Source organism: Epinephelus fuscoguttatus, linkage group LG5, assembly GCF_011397635.1.
Source record: "Epinephelus fuscoguttatus linkage group LG5, E.fuscoguttatus.final_Chr_v1".
NCBI classification, from domain to species: Eukaryota; Metazoa; Chordata; class Actinopteri; order Perciformes; family Serranidae; genus Epinephelus; species Epinephelus fuscoguttatus.
In genome coordinates, this window is record NC_064756.1 from 6,717,077 (window position 1) to 6,737,498 (window position 20,422).

The window sequence follows — 20,422 nt, forward strand, 5'->3', positions numbered from 1 at the left end:
CCATATGGCGGTTAGGCCTAGATAAGAAATGAGCTCTCTAGCGCCCCCATTTTGTTTGATGGGGTCAATAATGGAGGGGTCCCCTCAGATTATGTGTGGTCATATGCCTACAAAGTTGCGTGGTGATGGGTGAAACCCTTGAGATGTTCTACACCTTTCTGTGATGAGCCACGCCCTCCGCAATATTCATTGCCTTATAGAAGCTCAGTTTTAGGAAGTTTTCCAACTTTTGCCAAGAGGGAACTTTAGATATTGGTCCCTAGATTATGTTCACCCAGTTTCATGCAGATCGCTCAAACTTCCTAGGAAGAGATCCATTTGAAGTGTTTTTCAAAAAATTCAAAATGGTGGAAAATCTATATAACTGGAAGTTATGGGTTCTTGAGGCAAATGTGTTCCTCATGAGGAGAGGCATCTCCTCATGTGCAAAGTTTCATGTCTCTACGACATACGGGGCATGAGATATGCCCATTCAAAGTTTGCAATTTCAATCGGTTGCTATAGCGCCCCCCTTTGGCCAATTGATGTAATATTGCTTCATTCACATCCTCCCATGACCCTCTACTACTGTGCCAAATTTCACATGGATTGACCAAGTCAGTGAGGAGAAAAACGTGGAACAGACACACACACACACACACACACACACACACACAGAGTTTTCCCTCATTATATAGTGAGATTACTCATTAAATTGCATCACAGAGGGGTCCTTAACTGGATAATTAGAATTCTTGTTTACTGGTGTGCTCATCAGTCTGTGCAGGTTAGACGGGGGTGCTCTGTATCTGAATCATTTCATGTTTCATTTCATTCTGTCTCCCTTGCTTATTAACGTATATATAAATGACTTGTCCCAACAGTTGAATGCATGTAACACAGTGTGTATGGTTGGCAATATTTAAATAAATCATCTTATGTTTGCAGATGATGTGGTAGTTTTCTGCCTGTATAATGCCGGCCTACAACAGCTATTGAAAATTTGCTCTGACCATGGTGCAGATTTTGACATCAAATATATGTCAATAAGAGCAACATTATGATTGTTAGAAATAAAGACAGAAAATTAGTATTTCCTGAATTCTTTTTATCAGGTGTTGCTCAGTGCGTAATGAGATTAAATATCTCCGTCATTATATTTTCAATGGTTTATCTGTTGACAAAGACATCCACAGGCAGTGTTGCAAGTTGTATGCGCATGCAATATGCTTGCCCACAAATTCAGCATGTGTTCAGTTAATGTGAAGATCTCTCTTTGTCGAGCAGTTTGTACCCCTCTGTATACTGCGCTCCTATAGGAAGAGCAACATGCAAAGATTCAATGTGGCCTATAATGATGGAATGAGACTGCTTCTTAAGCTTCCACGACGGTGCAGTGCCAGCCAAGTGTTTGTAAATGTTGGTGTGCCTACCTGCCCTTTTCCCATCATTGGTGTAGCTTGTGACATTCCCAAAAAATATGAGTGGTTTGCCTCTCTATTCCCACATACTTACCAAAATGACTGCTGTAACCCAGTTATTTTACTCTTTATTTTAGGTGCAATGAAGTAGCGTATTGAATTTTTCCACCCAAACTCCCTATATGTCTTTGAGTTTGTAGTGGTGTGTTGTGTTTTGCACATATCAAGCCATTCTTCAGTGTTCAGTTCCTCCCATTTCGTCTTGATGTACACAGCTGAGAAGGCTTTACATTCTCTCAGGTTTTGATATAGCCCTTAAATCACCTTGAATCTTGTTCCACTGTATCCCTGCATCATGTTTAAGGACTTTGGGTGTTGTATTTCCTTTATAATACAGTCCTCATTTTCTAACCCATAACTCTTTTAAATCAATCCCTCAGTTGTTTTGATCAATATGCAGTGATTTTGCAGAGATAAAAAACTAACAGCGTGTTTACTCTGAGTTATATTTCTGCTCTGCGCGCCAAGCAGGCAATAAACTCAACTTGATAAGTATCAAGATTTAACTGGGCGTAATAAAAATGAGTTATGATCTCTTATGTAAAAAAGATGGAGATTGTACAGGAGTGGAAGGAAGAGAAGTATGTTTTCCTTACAAGGTTGTGGACCAGCTACAGAAGTCTGTTCCTGTGAGTCCATGCTACACCGTATTATTTCATCATGGCTCCAGTGCGTGTGTGTGTGTGTGACTCTCACTCACCTTCCACCCAGTCTTTGAGCTTGATCTCACAGCAAACCAGCGGCCCTCCCACTCTCCCAGTGCTGTAATCCCACACTAGAACAAAACAGACAACACACGTGATCAGGAAGCACACTAGCATCAAGGCACGACATTTAATACCATAGCAACACGACCTCACTTGTTCCCTCGCCATGGAAACCCCATCCCAAAGGAGTGTCCACAGAACAGTGTTTTCCTGGCTCAAATGACCGCAGCGCAGAGTGACGGGCAGCGGGCCGCTCTGTTGGTTTAGTCTGCCTGGGAAAGCCTGGGAGTTTTTTCCACAATTTGACAAATGTGTTGGCAGTGAAAGCCGATACATGAGCGACGACATTCAAAGCAGATGACTGGGACTGTTATCACCGCCACAGATATGAGTGGCATTCTTTTACACACAATATTAAGACATAAAAAAAATGATTTCCCTATTTACGAGAAGCTGCGATGAAGGTCGACAACTTTTCCCGTCTTAATTTAACAGCTCACGACAGGCTGCTAGCTTCATGCTAACTGGGGTCAAAGTGCACGATGACTTGTGGCTACTGTTGTTTTTTCCACACCACTGCCTTCCTTTTCATAACATAACCTACTCCCCTCTGTTTACTGTTACCCCCGCACAATATATCTACTTTTTACTTTCCTCTCATCTGTTTTCCCAGCCCTTTTTCATTTTCACATCCTGCCACTGCTTTTATCTGCAGCTGCAGGTTGTGGAAACTCCAGTAACTTCCCATAACTGCAACAATGTGCAAGTGTTCCAGTTAATGAATCTTAATTTAGAGCTACTTTACTTTCACTTCAGTTTCACTCTAGTTAAGAAGCAGTCGTTATTGTTGACATATCGCTGTCCTTTCACTTTGAGTTATTGCTGACAAACAAGACTAAGAGCCTACAGCCATGATAGAGGCTCTGTGACAGTGGCAGAGAGTGTTAGGCTTAGGTCAGACCAAAGATTTGCGATGAGACGAAACTGTTTTAGAACATTGCCGAGAAAAGTTGGAGCGGTGTGAACTGGCCGACTCAAGCCGGCTCATGGTGTCACCTGCAACTCAGCTGGTCACATCGCCGGCGGCTGGTTTTAAAACGTATTTTAAGGTGCTACAAATTCTATTCAGCCACAAAATAAGCCTGACAAGCTCGAATCAGAACAGACGTACAGATAGTTGTTGCATAGCGATGATACACCATCGCATCTAGTTGCATTGGTGTGAACTGGCAGGTTTTTAGAACACTACACAACAGCGCTGTAGTTGCCTGTTTCAATTCATCTCGTCGTGAATCTCTGGTCTGAACTGGGATATAGAGCTAACTGCTAACATCAGCATGCTAACAAGCTCACAATGACAATGCTAGCATCCTGATGTTTCGCAGGTAAAGACTGAATCACATCCGGGTAGACAGCAGGCAACTGATTTCAATTTTGGAGGTGTGTCAAATCAGGAAACTTGTTTTACTTCTGTTGAAATTTTCAGCCGTAACTGTACCGTTTGAAGATACATAGTTAAACATGGTGGTCCGACACATCTGATATTTCTGCTGTGCTTATTTTATGTGAAGTGTTGCTTTGCTAGTTTCTTTGATAAATCAAATCTACCGGCACGGCGGCTAAGCAATGTACTGCTGCAGATGGGGGCTGCAGCAAAACGTATACTGGCCAGCAGTTACAGGCAGCGTAACGTTCACCACGGTGTCTCCAGACTCTTTTCCACCTGTCACATGTGCTCAGTGTGAAGCTGCTTTCCTCTGTGAAGAAAATGGGGCGCTAATGGTGGACCTGTCATTTCTGGTGGTGTCTGGCGAGTGCCAGTCGAGCTGCACGGTGCTGGGCTGAGAGCACAGGTGCTACTAGAGGACGTCAGGCCCTCGTGCCACCCTCATGGAGTCTGACAGTTTGGTCTTGTGCTTCCTAAACGGATTGATATCCCTGAAGTGTAACTCACTTGTTGTTATACTGTGATGATACTGTGTTAAGTTTTTTTTTAGCAGTGTATTTTCTTTCCACTGACCGTTCAAGGCAGGCGTAAACCAGCAACTCCCATTTCTGCAAAGTAAAATGGTTGATTTTGTCAATGGAGTCTGATAGCTTTGAGACAATAGCTTCAGTTTCCCTTCAGAAAGGCCGTCTGATGGCAAGGCAAAGGGGTGAAAATATTGTAAATATAGAGCGCACTTAAACTGATACTGCTTTTTTCCAGTGTTCCTAAGCACCTTTTTTTTGAGGCATGACGGCTGTGCCCTGAGATCAACTTTTGGACAGCAGCAGCGTGCGCCGCATGTCACGTGACAAGGTACAACCAACCACAGCTGGTAAACATCTTTCCCTTCTTCCATAAATATCAGTCTGTGGTAAAGAAGAATTTGATCATTTTAGTGCAGGGCTGCCAGAGCTTTACGTCTGTCACTCCAATAATATTTTAGGCCAAATACACACTACTAAACAACACCTGGAGGAAGAGGTCTCAGGATTTCTGGTAAGTAGGCTATGATATGGTGCTGGTTATGGTCGCTTAGCAACCTCAGATGCAACGTGCATGTTAGCATTCTAATGTTTACTAATCAACACTAAAAAGTACAGCTGAGGCAGATGGGAATGTCATTAGTTTCTCTCAATATTCCTGATTATTTAATTAGTATTATTTCAATATAGTCTTCTCTAACCATATGCTACTTTGTGACTCTCATTACTGCTTACGTTCGCTAATGGTTCCAGCACCGCAGGTCTCCGTCAGGCCGTATCCCTGACCCACCGGGCAGCAGAAACACACATTCATGAAGCGTTGCGTGGCGGCGGAGAGCGGCGCTCCCCCTGATAACAACACTCGCGTCTGTCCTCCCAGCAGAGAGCGAATTTTCCTGAACACCAGTCTGGATGGAGAAAAGGCAGGAACAGTATGCTAACTTGAGACAAACATGAAGAACTCTCGTCAGAATGCCATCTGTAGGAACTCATCTACACACTTGTCACACAGAGGTGTGCTGTATCCTTTGGCGAACTGCTCCAGTTTGTAGTTGTATGCCAGGATGAAGAGTGTTCGCTGGACGCAGTTCATCTCCTCCACCTTGGTCATCACGTTCTTGTAGATACGATCCATGATCTCCTGGAATCAGAGGGGGACGGAGATGAGACAGAGGCAAATGACGAGAGTGGTGAGATAAAGGTTGAGACTAAATGAATTAATGAGAGCAAAAAAACAGAGGCACCATGTGAGACTGATGCAGAGGAAGGCCAAATAAGACTAGATAAGATAGAGTGAGGAGGAGGGACATGTCAGAGAGATAATGCAAATGCGGACAAAGACACAGTCAGACAGATAAATGTTGGCAGCAAGTCTTGTTTCTGAATTGGTGAAAAGACATAAGTTTGAGATATGAGGTGAAGCACAGTTGCACTGCCGTAACAGCTCCTAATATGGGGCCCATCCAGAGCTCTAACACCTCAAAGTGGAGATTAGGCCAGACAAAACCAAAACACTGGATCTGAAGTACATGTATACTTGAGGAAGTCAAGACCAACAGACATTGTGTTGTTTTTGTTTTTTAAATTTAGGGCTTTTAGAATATTTTTCTTTTATTGGGATGGTTAAAAAGAAAAAAAGCTCACGGAAGCTGAAGTAGGGTCTGTTGTCCCAGTCTCAGAGCACATGATGGATTTTTTTCACTAAATACAAAAATTTGTCCATGGTTAAAATCACTAAATAATAAATTTAAGAGGATCGGGGCTCGTAAAAAGCAGAACTCGTAAAGACCAGAACAGGACAGAACAACTTTTTCTATACACAAGTCCGGAGAAACCAATGGGTACAATGTGGAACACACATGCTCTTAAATTTAGTTGCATAACAGCAAGTCTCCCCAATGGACTCTTTGCAACAAGTGACCTACAAAACCAAGAGAATCCACCAGAGTCAGTCTCTGGATGTGCTTACTGAAAAACAGAAGAGAACTGCAGTAAACTTCTTCAACCTAAAATGCTGGGTGTGGTTTAAGGCCACGGTATAGTTAGGATCGTTATGTTTGACTATTGTATAGAAAAAAAACAGACATTGTAAAAGAGATTTCAGTGAAACTAAAAAAGTGATCTGGTAAAACTGCATTTAGTATTGCAAATGAAAAAACAACAAATTCCTTAAAGCTGCATTAATCAACATTTGGCCACTAGGGGGCAGAAAAAAGCTGAAAGACACACAGCCGCCTCAAATCACCAGCTTATGGCTACATGTTAGCAATTTATTGCCTACTTAAACATCAAGCAGACACAGAGCAACGTTAGCGTTCAGTCCATCCATCCTTCCATTATCATCTGCCTATCCGAAGCTGGGTCGCAGAGGCAGCAGCCTAAGCAAAGCACCCCAGACGTCCCTCTCCCCAGCAACACTTCCCAGCTCCTCCTGGGGGACCCCGAGGCGTTCCCAGGACAGATGAGATATATAATCCCTCCAGTGTGTTCTGGGTCTGCCCCGGGGCCTCCTACCAGTGGGACGTACCCTGAACACCTCTAACAGGAGCCGCCCCGAGGCATCCGAAGCAGATACCTGAAACTGACTCCTTTTGATGTGAAGGAGCAGCAGCTCTAGTCCGAGCTCCCTCTGGATGTCCGAGCTCCTCACCCCATCTCTAAGGCTGAGCCCAGACACCCTACGGAGGAGGGTCACCTTTCGGTTTGTTGTCAGTGACACAAGGAACTGGCCACGGTGGTGTAAAGAGTGTCTCCTGCGTGTTTCAGCAGAAGCGGAGCGGGCTGTTTTCCTTACATTGACTGTGTCAGGCTTGGGTCAAACTCTGTTCCTGCTCTCTTGGGCTCAGGTTGGGTTCAGACAGAAATATGCAGCCTGAGCCGCGCTGCAGTCTGTTTGGTGCTTGGCATTTTGAGTAATGTGGGATTATGAGAGTGAATTATTTGAATTTGTGTATTTGGCTTGGCTTTCTTAGTCAGAGAAACACTGGATAAAATGGGGTGAACTGGTGATAAGAACATGACGGTGCTGGGAACTGAGATATCAAAGGAATTGGTACGATTTTGTTTCTTGGCTGGAACACTGTCACATGCCTCACTTGGTTTTTTTAGATTCCTCCTGTCAAAGGGACGGCAGTGGGAAGAACTGAAACCCATAGATCAAGAACACTTCATCATCTAAAGCAGCAAAGTCTTCAAAAGCTGGACTCATACTTAATGGGTAAAAGGGCAAAAACCAAAAACAATAAAAGCCAGCTGCTCCCTGTGTGTGTGTGTGTGTGTGTGCGTGTGTGTGTGTGTTTGTGGGTGAAGCTAAAGCAGTGAGAGAGGAAGTCGATACAGGATTCATACAGCAGCCCGTCGTCATATCACAGCAAACAATTTGTATGTGTATGTGTGTTAGCGTGTATGAGTGTGTGTGTCGTGGGGATAACCACATGGGGCTTTCTCACGTTCTGTTTACAGCTGTGAATGGTTCCAGACACTGGGGCCCTCTGCCCTTTACACTACGACCACTGGGAGATGGGGGGTGGGGGTGGAGCTGAACTCATGGTGTGAGAGAGACGGAGAGAATACAGCGGCAAGGGCGTATTGTCTCCAACCGGCCGGCGCACAGTCTAGCCAACATGAGCAATGGAATTATAATCTCCTATTGTCAGGGGGTTTAATAATTTCAAAAGTCTTCACGGCAGTGGTTAGAGTTTCATCATATCTACGTACATTTCACTGACTAATATAAAATCATCACATTACTCAACCTGGGTTTGGAATTCATAAAATCGAACCATCTTTATGATAGCTCCGCCTCTTTGAATCAACTGTGAACTTTTTAGCAGACATATAAAGTACTTTGAATGAGGGATGGATTAGGGCTGAATCACTGCTGTGGACTTTTCAACAGACCACCAATTCCTATTTCAGTTGGACAATACAGCAGTTTAAAGCCCAGTTCAGATCAAAGATTCGCGATGACATGAGACAAAAACAGGCAGCTACTTGCAATGTGTCGCTCAGCAATGTTTGGTTCACACTAATGCAGCTAGATGAGACGGTGTATCATCTCAATGCAACAACTCTCTGTACTTCTGTTCTGATTTGCAGCTTTTCAGGTTTATTTTGTGGCTGAATATAATTTGTAGCTTCTTAAAATATGAATGAGGATAGTGATAGTGAGATACTGGCTGCAGCTGCATTTGTAGTAGTGATGAAACAGTGAGAAACAGAAACAAATAACACAATAATACAAGTAAGCAGTGTCAGTTAATCAGTCATTTAGAATGTGTGTGTGTGTGTGTGTGTGGGCGGGGCATAAGCACATACAGCGAGCAGCAGCAGTGACCCACCATCCAATACCGCCACACCGTGAGGAAACAGAGGGCTCGGCGGGGAGGGATCACCTGCTGCAGCCGCCGGCAATATGACCAGCTGAGTCGCAGGTGACATCATCAGCCGGCCTGAGTCGAGCTCAGACCAGTTCACACCGCTGCAACTTTTCTCTGCAACGTTCTGAAATGGTTTTGCCTTGTTGTGAATCATTGGTCTGAACTGGGCTTAAGAAATACACAACTAGTATTTTCTGTAGGTTTTGTTTCCTCGTGAAATCCTTGTGCATGTAAAATAATCTACGTGGTGGTTAGTCTCTAATTTGTTCATGCTGAGTGCGAACTATCATGCACAGTGAGTTCAACACTTCCAAAGTATGCTGCGGCACGTTTATTTAATGTCCCATCCCATCCAAGTTGTGGCTGGTTGGCTCACAAAAAGTGACATTGATGAGCAAATCAAACACTCTTGGTGCTCCAATGACCAGTCCAACCACACTTTCAGTTGCCTTGTTGTTGAAATGTGCTGTACAAATAAATTTGCTTTGCCTTGTGTTAGTGTCTGTCCTCCTGGTACAAATAATAAACATCTGTGGTTTGTCAATTTAAGTGCCCGCTACCATTCATTTAATGCATAAATCATTGGAAAATATAAATCTTTAAGTGTAATGATCCATCAACCATATTAATAGCTGTGTGGATACCCTATGACACCATGTCCTAACTAAAAACAGCGTGAGCGTCAACAACTGAATCAGTTCAACTGCACTGTTTTCTACTGGAACGTCCTAACTGTATGCGAGTGATACGGCGCACCGTTTTGAGCTGAACTTCTGTCAGACACCTCGTTTGTACTTTATGCCACGTTGAAAGCAGCGCAATGGATTTCTGATTCACAGAGTTGTAATGAAGAGTTATCTTTACCAGTGGTTCCCAACTGGTGGGTCGTAGTCCGAAAGTGGGTCGTGGGTCCATTCTGAACAGACCGCAAGTGACTTGCGAACATGTCAAATTTGTAAAAAACACACACTAATTTTGAAATACAGTGAATTTGTGGTACAAGCTTTTATTCTGAAGTGCGGTTTCCTGTTGTCGAATGAGTAAAGAACAGACAGCTACTTAACAGAGACAGCAAACTAGCTCGCAGACGCTGAATATATTCAACTTTGTGGACCTTGAACTAATGGCTGAGGAGCAATCTGGACCCCGTGACTGGACCAGCTGGGAATCACTGATCTATACAAAACCCTCTCATGTCATTACAGAAACCTAAATGGGGTGGCATCTTGCTGGGAGCTCAATGTTTCTGGTCATGTGTGATGCTCAGCAGAGGTAGTGTGCTAGCGTGTTTTACAAAGAGGAGATGGTGGTATGATATAGTACAGCAGCTAAAACAATGATACGTAAACACACGATAGTACTATTATGAATATGAACAACAAGGAAGTAAGTACTCGCCCATCTTTCCGGTGGTCACATTGCCAGTCTGAGGTCTCTGAGCACACAGCTGATTGGTGTGCGGCTTGTTAACATGGCATAACAGAGATCCATGTTTAATAGATTTGTGTAGACAGACAGCGTCCAATGTAAAAATACTTGCGCAGCTTCTGAGTCCACGAAGCATTTCCCAACGGGGGTATTTAAATATACTGTATCATATCGTATCGTATCGTATCGTACCGTATCGTCTCTGCTCATACTACGTGCCCAGCTTTTATGTTTCCCCAAATTGTAAAGTCCTTCTTCGACTAATAAAACACTTAAGAATGATGGAACACCCACTCTGCTCTTCATTGACAAAACAAATACAGCGATGCCAGGTTCTGAGTAAAGACCATCCTGGCGTCATCACTGCTGGAATGGATTAATCACTCAAATATACTTCAAAGACAAGCAGAGCAAGCCAACCTCAGATACTTAAGCCCTCACATTGTTTAGTGATGGAGAGCAGAAATTGGCCAGCAGTAAGACGCAGATAGTATTTACACCACAGTCAGGCCAGAGACAGATCCAGCAGATCCAGGCCGGCTGGAATCCATCGCTGCTACACCACAGCTGAACTATGAACAAAGACAGAGAGAAATCTGACCTGCTGCCAGACGAGGCCAAACAGCATAGTTTGAAACACAGACTTGCGGGAGACTGACTCAGTGAGACATACTGTACAGGTTAAGGCTCGTCAAACATACTGTCTAGAGCATAGTGTTGGGCTGAGTGTACCGTCTTGACGTACCGGGACAGCTGCCATCAGAGTGGGCTGCAGGACGCTGGTGTCTCCTTTGCTTCCCTTCTTGATCTTGGTTGACTTGGAGTGGGAAAAAGAAAAGTCACAACAATGGTTGCACAGATCCGATTTGGAGCATCTTGTTTGACTTGAAATGTATTTTCCAGAGAAATTTAGTTCACTATCAAAGAACAAAGAGGAAAATATTCACCCTCGAGAAGATGAAACCACTACGTTTTTGACATTGTTGCACAAAGAATTGCTTCAAACGATTATCAGAATAGTTGCTGATTAATCCTCTGGTGATGGACTGATCGATTAATCAACTAACATTTTCAACTTTGATTTATTCTAACAAAATAAGTCAAGCCTCTCAGACCCTGTTTACACCTGGTGTTGACATGCATCTTGGATGATGCAATCACAAGTGGACTAAATACAAGTGTAAATGACCACCAAGAAGCATTGTGTTCCGATTGCTCAAAACACTTGTCGAGGTGGTCTGGGACACATTTGACCTCGTATCTGCTGTAGTGTAGACGCTAACGTGTCATGATGCGGCCTTGACAAGGACGATGTCATCAGCGCAGAACGTGGTGGGTGTTTTGGTGACGGTGCACTAACTATATTAGGGCTGACCCAAAAAATTCGAAGCTTCGTTCGATGGCACGGGATTTGATTGTGAAAAAAAAAAAAAAAATCGAATATTCAGCGGGTTTTTTTTCTCCCATTTTTTGGGGGGACCTTGAACGCAACCCTAACCCCATTAGGCTGAGTAAAGAAGTCATGTGGTCTGATTGTTGCATGAATCGCCTTAAAAAGTTTCACAGTACATCAGAGAACAGGGATATTATTATTGCCACGGGTTATTTGAAATGGACAAAGGTATTCTTTACTGGTGAGTTGAGGGAGAATAGCTATCATGTAATTAAAAAAGAAAACATCTCCGACAAGGAAATAGAAAGCCCGACGTGCAATGAATGGAGACCTGTTATCCTGCTTGAACACAGACGACTAAATTCTTTCAACAATGTGACTCAAAATAATGATAAAATAGATTTTATTGATGTAAAATAATGTGCTGATGGTGACATTTTCCACCTTTTTTGGACTTTTTTTCCCCACTCCCCCCGGTCGTCGAAGGCTTCGATTTAAAATTGTTCTGAGCTCTGAAGCTTCGATTTTCTAAAATGAAGTTGAAGGTCAGCCCTAAAGTGTATATAATTTGCCCATTTAATGACGGATTGTCTGAAGTGTTGTGTGACCATCCACCAGTTTGTTCTTTAGAGGGAGACGTATTGAATTTAGCTGACAACGACATCTCCAGCAGTGTGAAAACAATCCCTAATGTGACTAGCGAGCATGCTAGTGAGAGTGTCAATATAATAACCAACACATTCTCACACCGACCTCGTCAGATATTGACGTTTGGTCATGGACTTCCCATGTCCAGATATGACGTGCAAGGTACCCTGGGTGTGTTGGTTGCTGACGTTCTGGGACGCCGTGTCAACTTCAGCCGGTTACATGCATTGTCTGTTTTTAAAACACACTTCTGTACGGACACACACATGGCTACGTTGTGCCAACACACGCACGTGGTAAGTTAGGAAAAACAAACACTGTCCACGCAGAAGCAAACACTGTTCTCCCAGGTTAAAGTCGGTGGTCACTGAACCCAACCACCGCCCCTTCCACCAGCCCTACTCGGACTTCCACCGCCTTAACTTTCGTTGTTGTCCCGCCATGTTTCCCTCTGACACTGCTGGCTGCTGTTTAACAATAACGGCAACCAACTGTGCATCATAACGACGTGAAAAGACAGGTGTTTTCGCCTTTGTCTGACTCTGGAAGTCACTGACCAAGCACTGGTTTTTGACGACTTCGTAGTGAGACTGGGTCGTAATAACTTTGCGCAGGACCCTTTTACCTTCTAGCGTAAGTGACGTAGCCAATAACAAAATTTAAACTCAGGTGGTCAGGTCGAGAAGCATTACAGACGCAGGTGTGAACTATGACATGTCTCAGCTGCCTGCTAGTGTTCAGGTCACTGAAACGCATGTTAACACCAGGACGTAACAGGCTCTTAAATGCATCACTATTTAGAAAACCTGTCATAACCCAAGCAACCACAGGAAGCTAAAAATTAATCAACACGCTATGGTTTGAGCAAACACATTCCAGTTCCAGTCTTGTGTTACCTGGTCAGCTAGAGTCTGAGGTGAGGAATAGCCGATCCTGCAGCCGTGAGCAATACACACGAGCTCTGCGCTGAGCTCCAGCACATGGGCGAGAGGCAGGTAGCCAATGTAGGTGTCCTCCTCACTGTGAAGACAAATGCACTCTTTGAGACATGCTCTGAGAGTAATCTGCACCGTCTCAATCAAGCATTAGCTTCAGTCTCTGGAGTCATATATCATACGATAGCAATGTTTCGCAGATGAACGCCTTGCATCAGGTTATCTGCACAAAACGGGGGCCATCTTTCCTTTGCTTAGACTTTACAATGATCTACTGGTCCAATTTTTATCTGAACACCAGTGCTTCTGGATCCTCCTTGAATTACATTCAATGGAAATGTTGGCAATTGAGAGTATACATGAGGAGGAGGCTTACACAGTCTTATTACTTAATACCCAAAGGAAAGCTATTATTTTCATAAGAAGTCTGATTAAAATCATGACATCCGTAATCCCTCTAACCTCCATCATTCTCACCCCAACTCCCACCCTCCCTGTTCTTTCCTCCACTCATACTGAACTCCCTTCCTTCTGCATTTCCTCCCACCCCCGTCTCATTCCCCAGAGAGAAAGATCGCTTTTTGTTTTAATGTAAACATTTGTTGCATGATGGTAAGAGCCGGCTGACTCATACTTGTGCACGTGCTCCGTTGACATGGAAAGCCCGGCCAAGAAATTAGCCCGAAAGAGCATTTGGCATTTCTCCTTAAACTCATCGCTCTCACTCGACCTTATAGCCGACAGCATATAGCCAGGGTCAGCAAAGATGAGTCAAAGTGGAGATTTACGCAGTGGTGAAGACGTTAATGTCCTGTGTGTCACTGTGCTGAAACTGCTGGCTTCCTTTTCAGATACACTGAGCTGAGGAAACATTCTCAGGCTTAATATATATCAAACAAACAAATATATGCTCACTTTGGGTGAACAATAATGGTAATAGAAATTATGTGTAATCCAGTCCAGTCCATGCAAAAACTTTGTCTTGAACCTCACAGTGATGACCTGAGTCAAAGAGCTTTAGAGCTCAGTGAACTTTAGAGGTGCTGGTAGGCTGATTTTGTCACATCAGACTGAGCCAGGCCAGCTGTTTCCCCTGTTTCCAGTCATTATGCCAGTGGTGGTCCCAGCACATTTGGTGCTGCAACTCAACAGAGTTCTGCACATTTATTACCAAAATGCAAATAAACAACCGAACTAACAAAAAAAAAAAAAAAAAACGAGATAAAAATACGTGCTAATTTGCTTTCAGTAACATGTTGTACATGTGTTATATAAATCAATAATTATTAAAACACTGACATTGTTAAATAATAATAAAATGTACACATTAACTTCCTAATTGAACTACTGATGCACTAATTTTGAAATTCAGGGCTGACACTGATCAGCCGATATGGATGTTTTTATATTGGTGTTTCTTTTATCTAACTATATAATGACAAAAACTCTGTGTGTGTGTGTGTGTGTGTGTGTGTGTGTGTGTGTTCAATGTTTTTCTCCTCACTGACTTGGTCAATCCATGTGAAATTTGGCACAGTGGTAGAGGGTCATGGGAGGATGTGAATGAAGCAATATTACATCAATTGGCCAAAGGGGGGCGCTATAGCAACCGATTGAAATGTCAAACTTTGAATGGGCATATCTCATGCCCCGTATGTCGTAGAGACATGAAACTTTGCACAGAGATGCCTCTCCTCATGAAGAACACATTTGCCTCAAGAACCCATAACTTCCGCTTATATAGATTTTCCGCCATTTTGAATTTTTTGAAAAACACTTCAAATGGATCTCTTCCTAGGAAGTTTGAGCGATCTGCATGAAACTGGGTGAACATAATCTAGGGACCAATATCTAAAGTTCCCTCTTGGCAAAAGTTGGAAAACTTACTAAAACTGAGCTTCTATAAGGCAATGAATATTGCGGAGGGCGTGGCTCATCACATAAAGGTGTAGAACATCTCAAGGGTTTCACCCATCACCACGCAACTTTGTAGGCATATGACCACACATAATCTGAGGGGACCCCTCCATTATTGACCCCATCAAACAAAATGGGGGCGCTAGAGAGCTCATTTCTTATCTAGGCCTAACCGCCATATGGATTTTTACTAAACTTGGTAGATATGTAGAACAGGACGCCTCAAAGTGACTGGAGAAATTTAACTCTGGCAACTGGGTGGCGCTATAACAACAGAAAAATGCTTCAAAATGGCTAAAATGCGACCGATCGCTGTGGCTCCCCCTGTGGACCAATGTTGGTGTTTCTTTCTAATGTTTGGTATGACTAAGTCATGGTGTGGTATGCTGTACATAGTCATGCAAAACTGTCAGTGTGTCATTCTGTCAGTCAGTCGTTCTGTCTGTCCCACGTTTTTCTACTCACTGACGTGGTCAATCTATGTGAAACTGCACATAGGCATTGAGGACTGGCATAGGTAGAAGGTGACAAAGCTACCAATGGGGATGGACTAGCTTTAAATTATTATTTATTCTTCTTTTGTGCCAGGGAAACACAGAAATCTACTCTATAAAAATACTGAAACAGAGCTTGAACACTTGACAATGTAAATCTGTGCAGCCTCTGTGAGCTGTGCATCGGGCCGCCGGCTGCTTAGAGGAAACGTTAACCAGCTCTCTTCCTGCTGCTATTATTTAGCAGGCTTTGCTATGTAGTTATGTTGTTGTGTCCTTATGTAATATTTCAAAATAATAGTAGTTTGGCGCCCCCTATGCATGATGGCGCCCTTAGCATTCACCTATACTGCCTATGCCATAGGCTGGCACTCAGCTAAGATGCTGGCTGTAGCTTTGTGAGAGTGGAATCAATCTTCTCATACTCTTCACAAGAAAGCAAATAAGCATTTTTTATGCTGATGCAATATCTGTTTTTGTTCCTTGAGGAATGTGAACATGTCTTCCTGCCAAACCTTTGTTGAGTCGACGAAAGTTGTGCTTAAAATCTGGTCAAAGACAGTAAACTAGACGACAAATCTGACCAAACATCACTGAAAAAATGCTGCGTGTACGGTCTCACTATACTACTATGATGAAAAAAGTGTCTGTCACACATATATCACGTTCCTTAACATAGGATTAGGATTATTAGATACGAGTTTGTGTTGCCTACCACAGGTTGGGTATCCGCTCGGCCATGCCTGTGATGCCAGCGATGATGTTGCTATGGGAGATCATGACGCCCTTCGGTATGCCTGTGGACCCGCTGGTGTACATGATGACTGCCATGTCTGAGGGCAGCGGCTGCTTTCGCTCACGTGCTGCTGTAATGCGAATTTGAAAACACACACACATACAGATGTATAAACACGCATGTGAGCTGAGTGCCTCAAAACTTGCACACACACACAACACAGACTGAACTGTCACAGCCTTGCACAAAAATATATCACTGTTTAAACCTTGTCCACAGACACATGCATCTGTCTGTTCCATTTGTGCATGTGTGCTGGATAAACAGATTAAATAAAAGAAAATGCAGAGGGTGTCGAAGGCCAAGGAAAATATTAAAGTGTGTGTAATTCAATAGAGTCTGTGTAAGAGTTCAAACATGTGGATGGAAAATAGTCAGCTGTAATATTAAACAACCAGGCCCGTCTTGGCACACTGAGGAGTTTGTGTCTGACTCTGCTCGCCAGAAACACCATCTCTTGTCTTCCTCTCACTCTCCTCCACTTTAGTCTTTCCTCATTGTTTCCCCATTTACCTATTCCTCTTTTTTATCTGACACTTCCATTACCTCTCATTCTCCCCACTCTTTCCTCTTTAATCTCATTGTTTATTTTTTCTCTTATCAGAACTCAAACTGTGCACATGTGGAGGGCACTATGTCTTCTTCAGTTAATCCAGGCCGGACTTTCATCTTAGTGTTTTGGACTTCAAGTCACCTTGTAGGCCTGAATCTTCCTTGATATTGCATTCAATGCATGTTCCAGGAGCCAAATTGTCCGGGGCGCTCACACCTCCTGTGCGACCAGGGAGCAGCTTGTGGTTGTGTTTGCTTGCGCTTGTGTGTCCGTCTTCGTGCCCACACTTTTTAAAAAGCTCTCCAGAAAACTACCACAGCTATTTAAGCTTCTTCCGGACATGTTCTTGCAGGTGAATTTTCTCTGTTGCAGTCAGAGCGTCGTTATGCTTTACCTGCTCATAAAACTAACCAGTATTCAACATCTTTTTATCCCTCTGCAATTTGTCTTTTAAATTCTCTGTAAATTCTTGTTTTTATATCTCTTTTATGATAAACTGTCTATTAACTTTTATTGTTTGTAGATTCCCTTATTCCACTGAACACCTTTGCATATTTCTTTATGTCTGTTTTCTTATCTTATCACTCATTTATTTATGTGTCTACATGTTACTGTATGTTGTGTTGTAGTGTGTGCAAGGCAAGCTGTTCAAACAAATTGCTCCTGGTGGGATTAATAAAGTTGCCTGAATCTGAATCTGTTTTCAAGTACCCTAATAAATCAAGTACTCTCATACAAGTGTGATTCTTCAGTTGATACTAAAAGGTGTGTGCAGACTGTGGTGCAAGCTAGTTTTTACTACATGTCATCCAAACACATCTGAAGGCACAGGTGTTTGTAGCCGTTCCAAATAGCTACACTTGAAGGTGGAGCAGAAAAATCCTGCAAACAGAGCGAGGGGCAAGGTGCAACAAATCCTACAAATGGGAATAACGTTACACACTTACGCACATATCTGTCTGCAAAGGAATTTATGATGATACTCTTGTTTGTGCATATGAGAAAGTGACAGAAACAGTTGTGCAACAAATAAAAAAGAGAGCCAGTAAGTTTAAACCCTGACTCCTTTCTCACCTCCACAGTGTGACAGTGGGTGGAAATGTCACACTGAACAAGTACTTCACTTCAAATATAAGCTGGTGTTCAGACTGAAAAGAGTCCTGATTGAAAACAAGGCAAGGGGCTGCGGTGATTGGGGGTGAGACAATGACATACAATCCAGGAAGTCCAGTGTGACCAGCCTCAAGCTTTGGCTAAAGTCAGCACAAACATGTCGCCACCAATGATTGCCTTGAATGAATTTATTGTATTTATCATACTGATTTTATCTCACACTGACGGATTTTTATGTACTGTTTTGTTTTTTATGTATTCAACTCTTATTTTAACTCTGGCGCAATTACTTTTCATTGTGCGCTGTCCTTGTAGAAATAAACAACTGAAATAAAAAATAAACGATCTGTGAATCTGACAGCTCATCAGACGCCCAGCAATTTTTAAAACTATGAGGCAGGATCCTACAACTCTGGAAAGATATCACAACTATTCACTCTTTCATTGTGACAGTCACGGGGTAAACATTAGGCACACATTGTCTTTTCAATAAAGGAATTCACCAGGAATGTGCGACTGCATGTGACTTGCCAACACAGAGTCTTGGCGGAGGATGTCCTGTTGTGTTGCAGCAAAACTTGCACCAGGTTCTACTTTTAGATGGACGACCATATATTGTTTTGCAGGAGCCCCCTGTGCTGGCAGGGTTGATGACTTATATTTTAACTTGCCCTTGAAACCTGGCACCTCTTAGTCATCTACTGGGCCTGATATGACCCTTTGGTGGGCTGGTTCTGGCCCACAGGCCGTATGTTTGGCTCGTCTAATATAGTCTGTGTTTACATTATCCTTAATTTCTTTAATCTAAGTATCAGTTTGGTATTTTGATTGTTTTTAGATCTCAATTTGTCTGTACTCCTATTTTATATTTGTACTGTATTTCAGTGTGACCAGGGGCACGTTCATGCGCTTCTAATGAGGATCCTTGAATAAACAATAATCATAGAATTACAATATAGCGACCTCCTTGAGTGTCACTTTGTTTATTGTTTACATTGTGAAAATCCAGCAGCTCACTGCTGTGCCTTCTGGTGAAGTCCTCTTGTAACCCGTGTAGTGCATAGGCAAGTATGTAAACAACAACTTAAGATGCAGCCGCTTGTCCGCGCTAACGCATGGTTTAAGATTAAGTACATCTGCCTTGAAGCCTGAGGACAGCTTCCCTCTTTCTCATGATTCATGTCACTGTTGCATGAAGTTGAAGGCTCATTTGCGAGTTTTAAAATCCAGGTCAAAACCAAGAACTAGAAGACAGTTGAAGAGACAGTCACGTGTCTCTGGGCCTCCCCTCTGACTCAAGAAGTAAAGATCAAATCAGTTTAAAGTGGGAAACAAAACCAGTTGGTGGTTTGCTTGGCGAGCAGCGGTGTACTCCTCATTCCTCTGAGCACAGTGGGCCTGAATATCCAAACGCAGGATAAACAGAGACATAAAGGAGAGTAGATCACATTACAGTCACAAGCCCCTCTTCTTCCTCTTACACAGATATGCGGCATGTAGGAGTGCGAGCTCTGAGAGTCGATGTCATGTGAAGTTAACAGCGCTGTCTGTAAACATGATCCTCCCCTATATCCCAGTGCTCCGTCCTCCCTTCCTAAACCTACTTCCTTCTCTCTTTATCTGCACATGACACTACCAGCTTCTCTTGTTTTGGGTCAGTCGGTTCAAGGGGCCACAAGAGAAGGCAAAGAGGGGGCGAAGACTTGTCCTCATCCATCTAGTCTGCTAACTGAATAAGCGTCGTATCGACCTTAATCTGACACAGATGTGAGCACTTCCTCATTCACATGACCTAATGGGACTGATACCAATCCGCCCACAAGAAAAATCCGCCACGACCATCCCGTTAGGAGTGTAACTTAACCTCTAAGCTACTGAAACAACAGAGATGCACAGTATGAAACACACGGGTGAAGCTTTACATTTGATAGTGATACTTCTGATCTAGTGTAAGGGGCGGTGCTCTTTTGGTTGAGGTGGTTTTGGCCGACTACTTTCAATAAAACCTACAAAAATTTTAATTGAAAGTGCTTTAACACGTCTTCATTTGAAGCTTACCGTTCTCCGGCCTGTCTCCCAGCTTCTGTACAGCAGCCATGTTGTGCACGCTGATGCCACGTGGATAGCCAGGCCACGAGGTCGGTGTGTTTTCCACCACGATGATATGGTGCAGCCTCGGAACTTCAATGAGGATATCCTGGCAGACACAAATGTAAGCACGAGCACAAATATAACAAGCATCCACGTGCCGTGTTCACGTCGTTAACAAATGACAAGAACCAGGTTTTCTACAAACTCCATGCACATCGTCTTCATCAATATTTGGGCTGAGAGGGGACGTGTGAGAGTGAGCAGAGGAGCTGAGTTTACACCACCTTGATAAAAGAGGAGATGAATTGCCAGAGCACGATTTGTCTTTGGGGATCGCACCCGTCCAAAGCTCTTAATATCAAGCATGTGCACTGCTTCTTGTTTTTATGTCTCTGTGGTGACACTCTGCGTGGCTCCTCCACCTTGATAAGCACTGTCCCAGTATCTCAGATTCTCTCTGATGGATAGTGGTGGACCAGAGACAATTTGATGTCAGAGCACTGACAGACTCTGGACCAGCGATGTAGACCCACCTCA

At 43.3% G+C, this 20,422-nt stretch overlaps 1 protein-coding gene across 3 annotated transcripts in view; it reads right to left on the minus strand.

The window, feature by feature from the left end:
- The window catches only part of LOC125888251 (fatty acid CoA ligase Acsl3-like), a 46,634-nt gene that overhangs the window by 5,780 nt on the left and 20,432 nt on the right, over positions 1–20,422 (minus strand). For all 3 annotated transcript variants that reach the window (XM_049575489.1, XM_049575491.1, XM_049575490.1), the window contains exons 5-11: positions 19,853–19,991; positions 16,048–16,198; positions 12,883–13,006; positions 10,691–10,762; positions 5,140–5,279; positions 4,874–5,046; positions 2,161–2,235 (exon numbers count right to left, since the gene is read on the minus strand). In XM_049575489.1, coding sequence (XP_049431446.1) covers positions 2,161–2,235; positions 4,874–5,046; positions 5,140–5,279; positions 10,691–10,762; positions 12,883–13,006; positions 16,048–16,198; positions 19,853–19,991 — 874 coding nt within the window. The remainder of the gene's footprint in view (positions 1–2,160; positions 2,236–4,873; positions 5,047–5,139; positions 5,280–10,690; positions 10,763–12,882; positions 13,007–16,047; positions 16,199–19,852; positions 19,992–20,422) is intronic.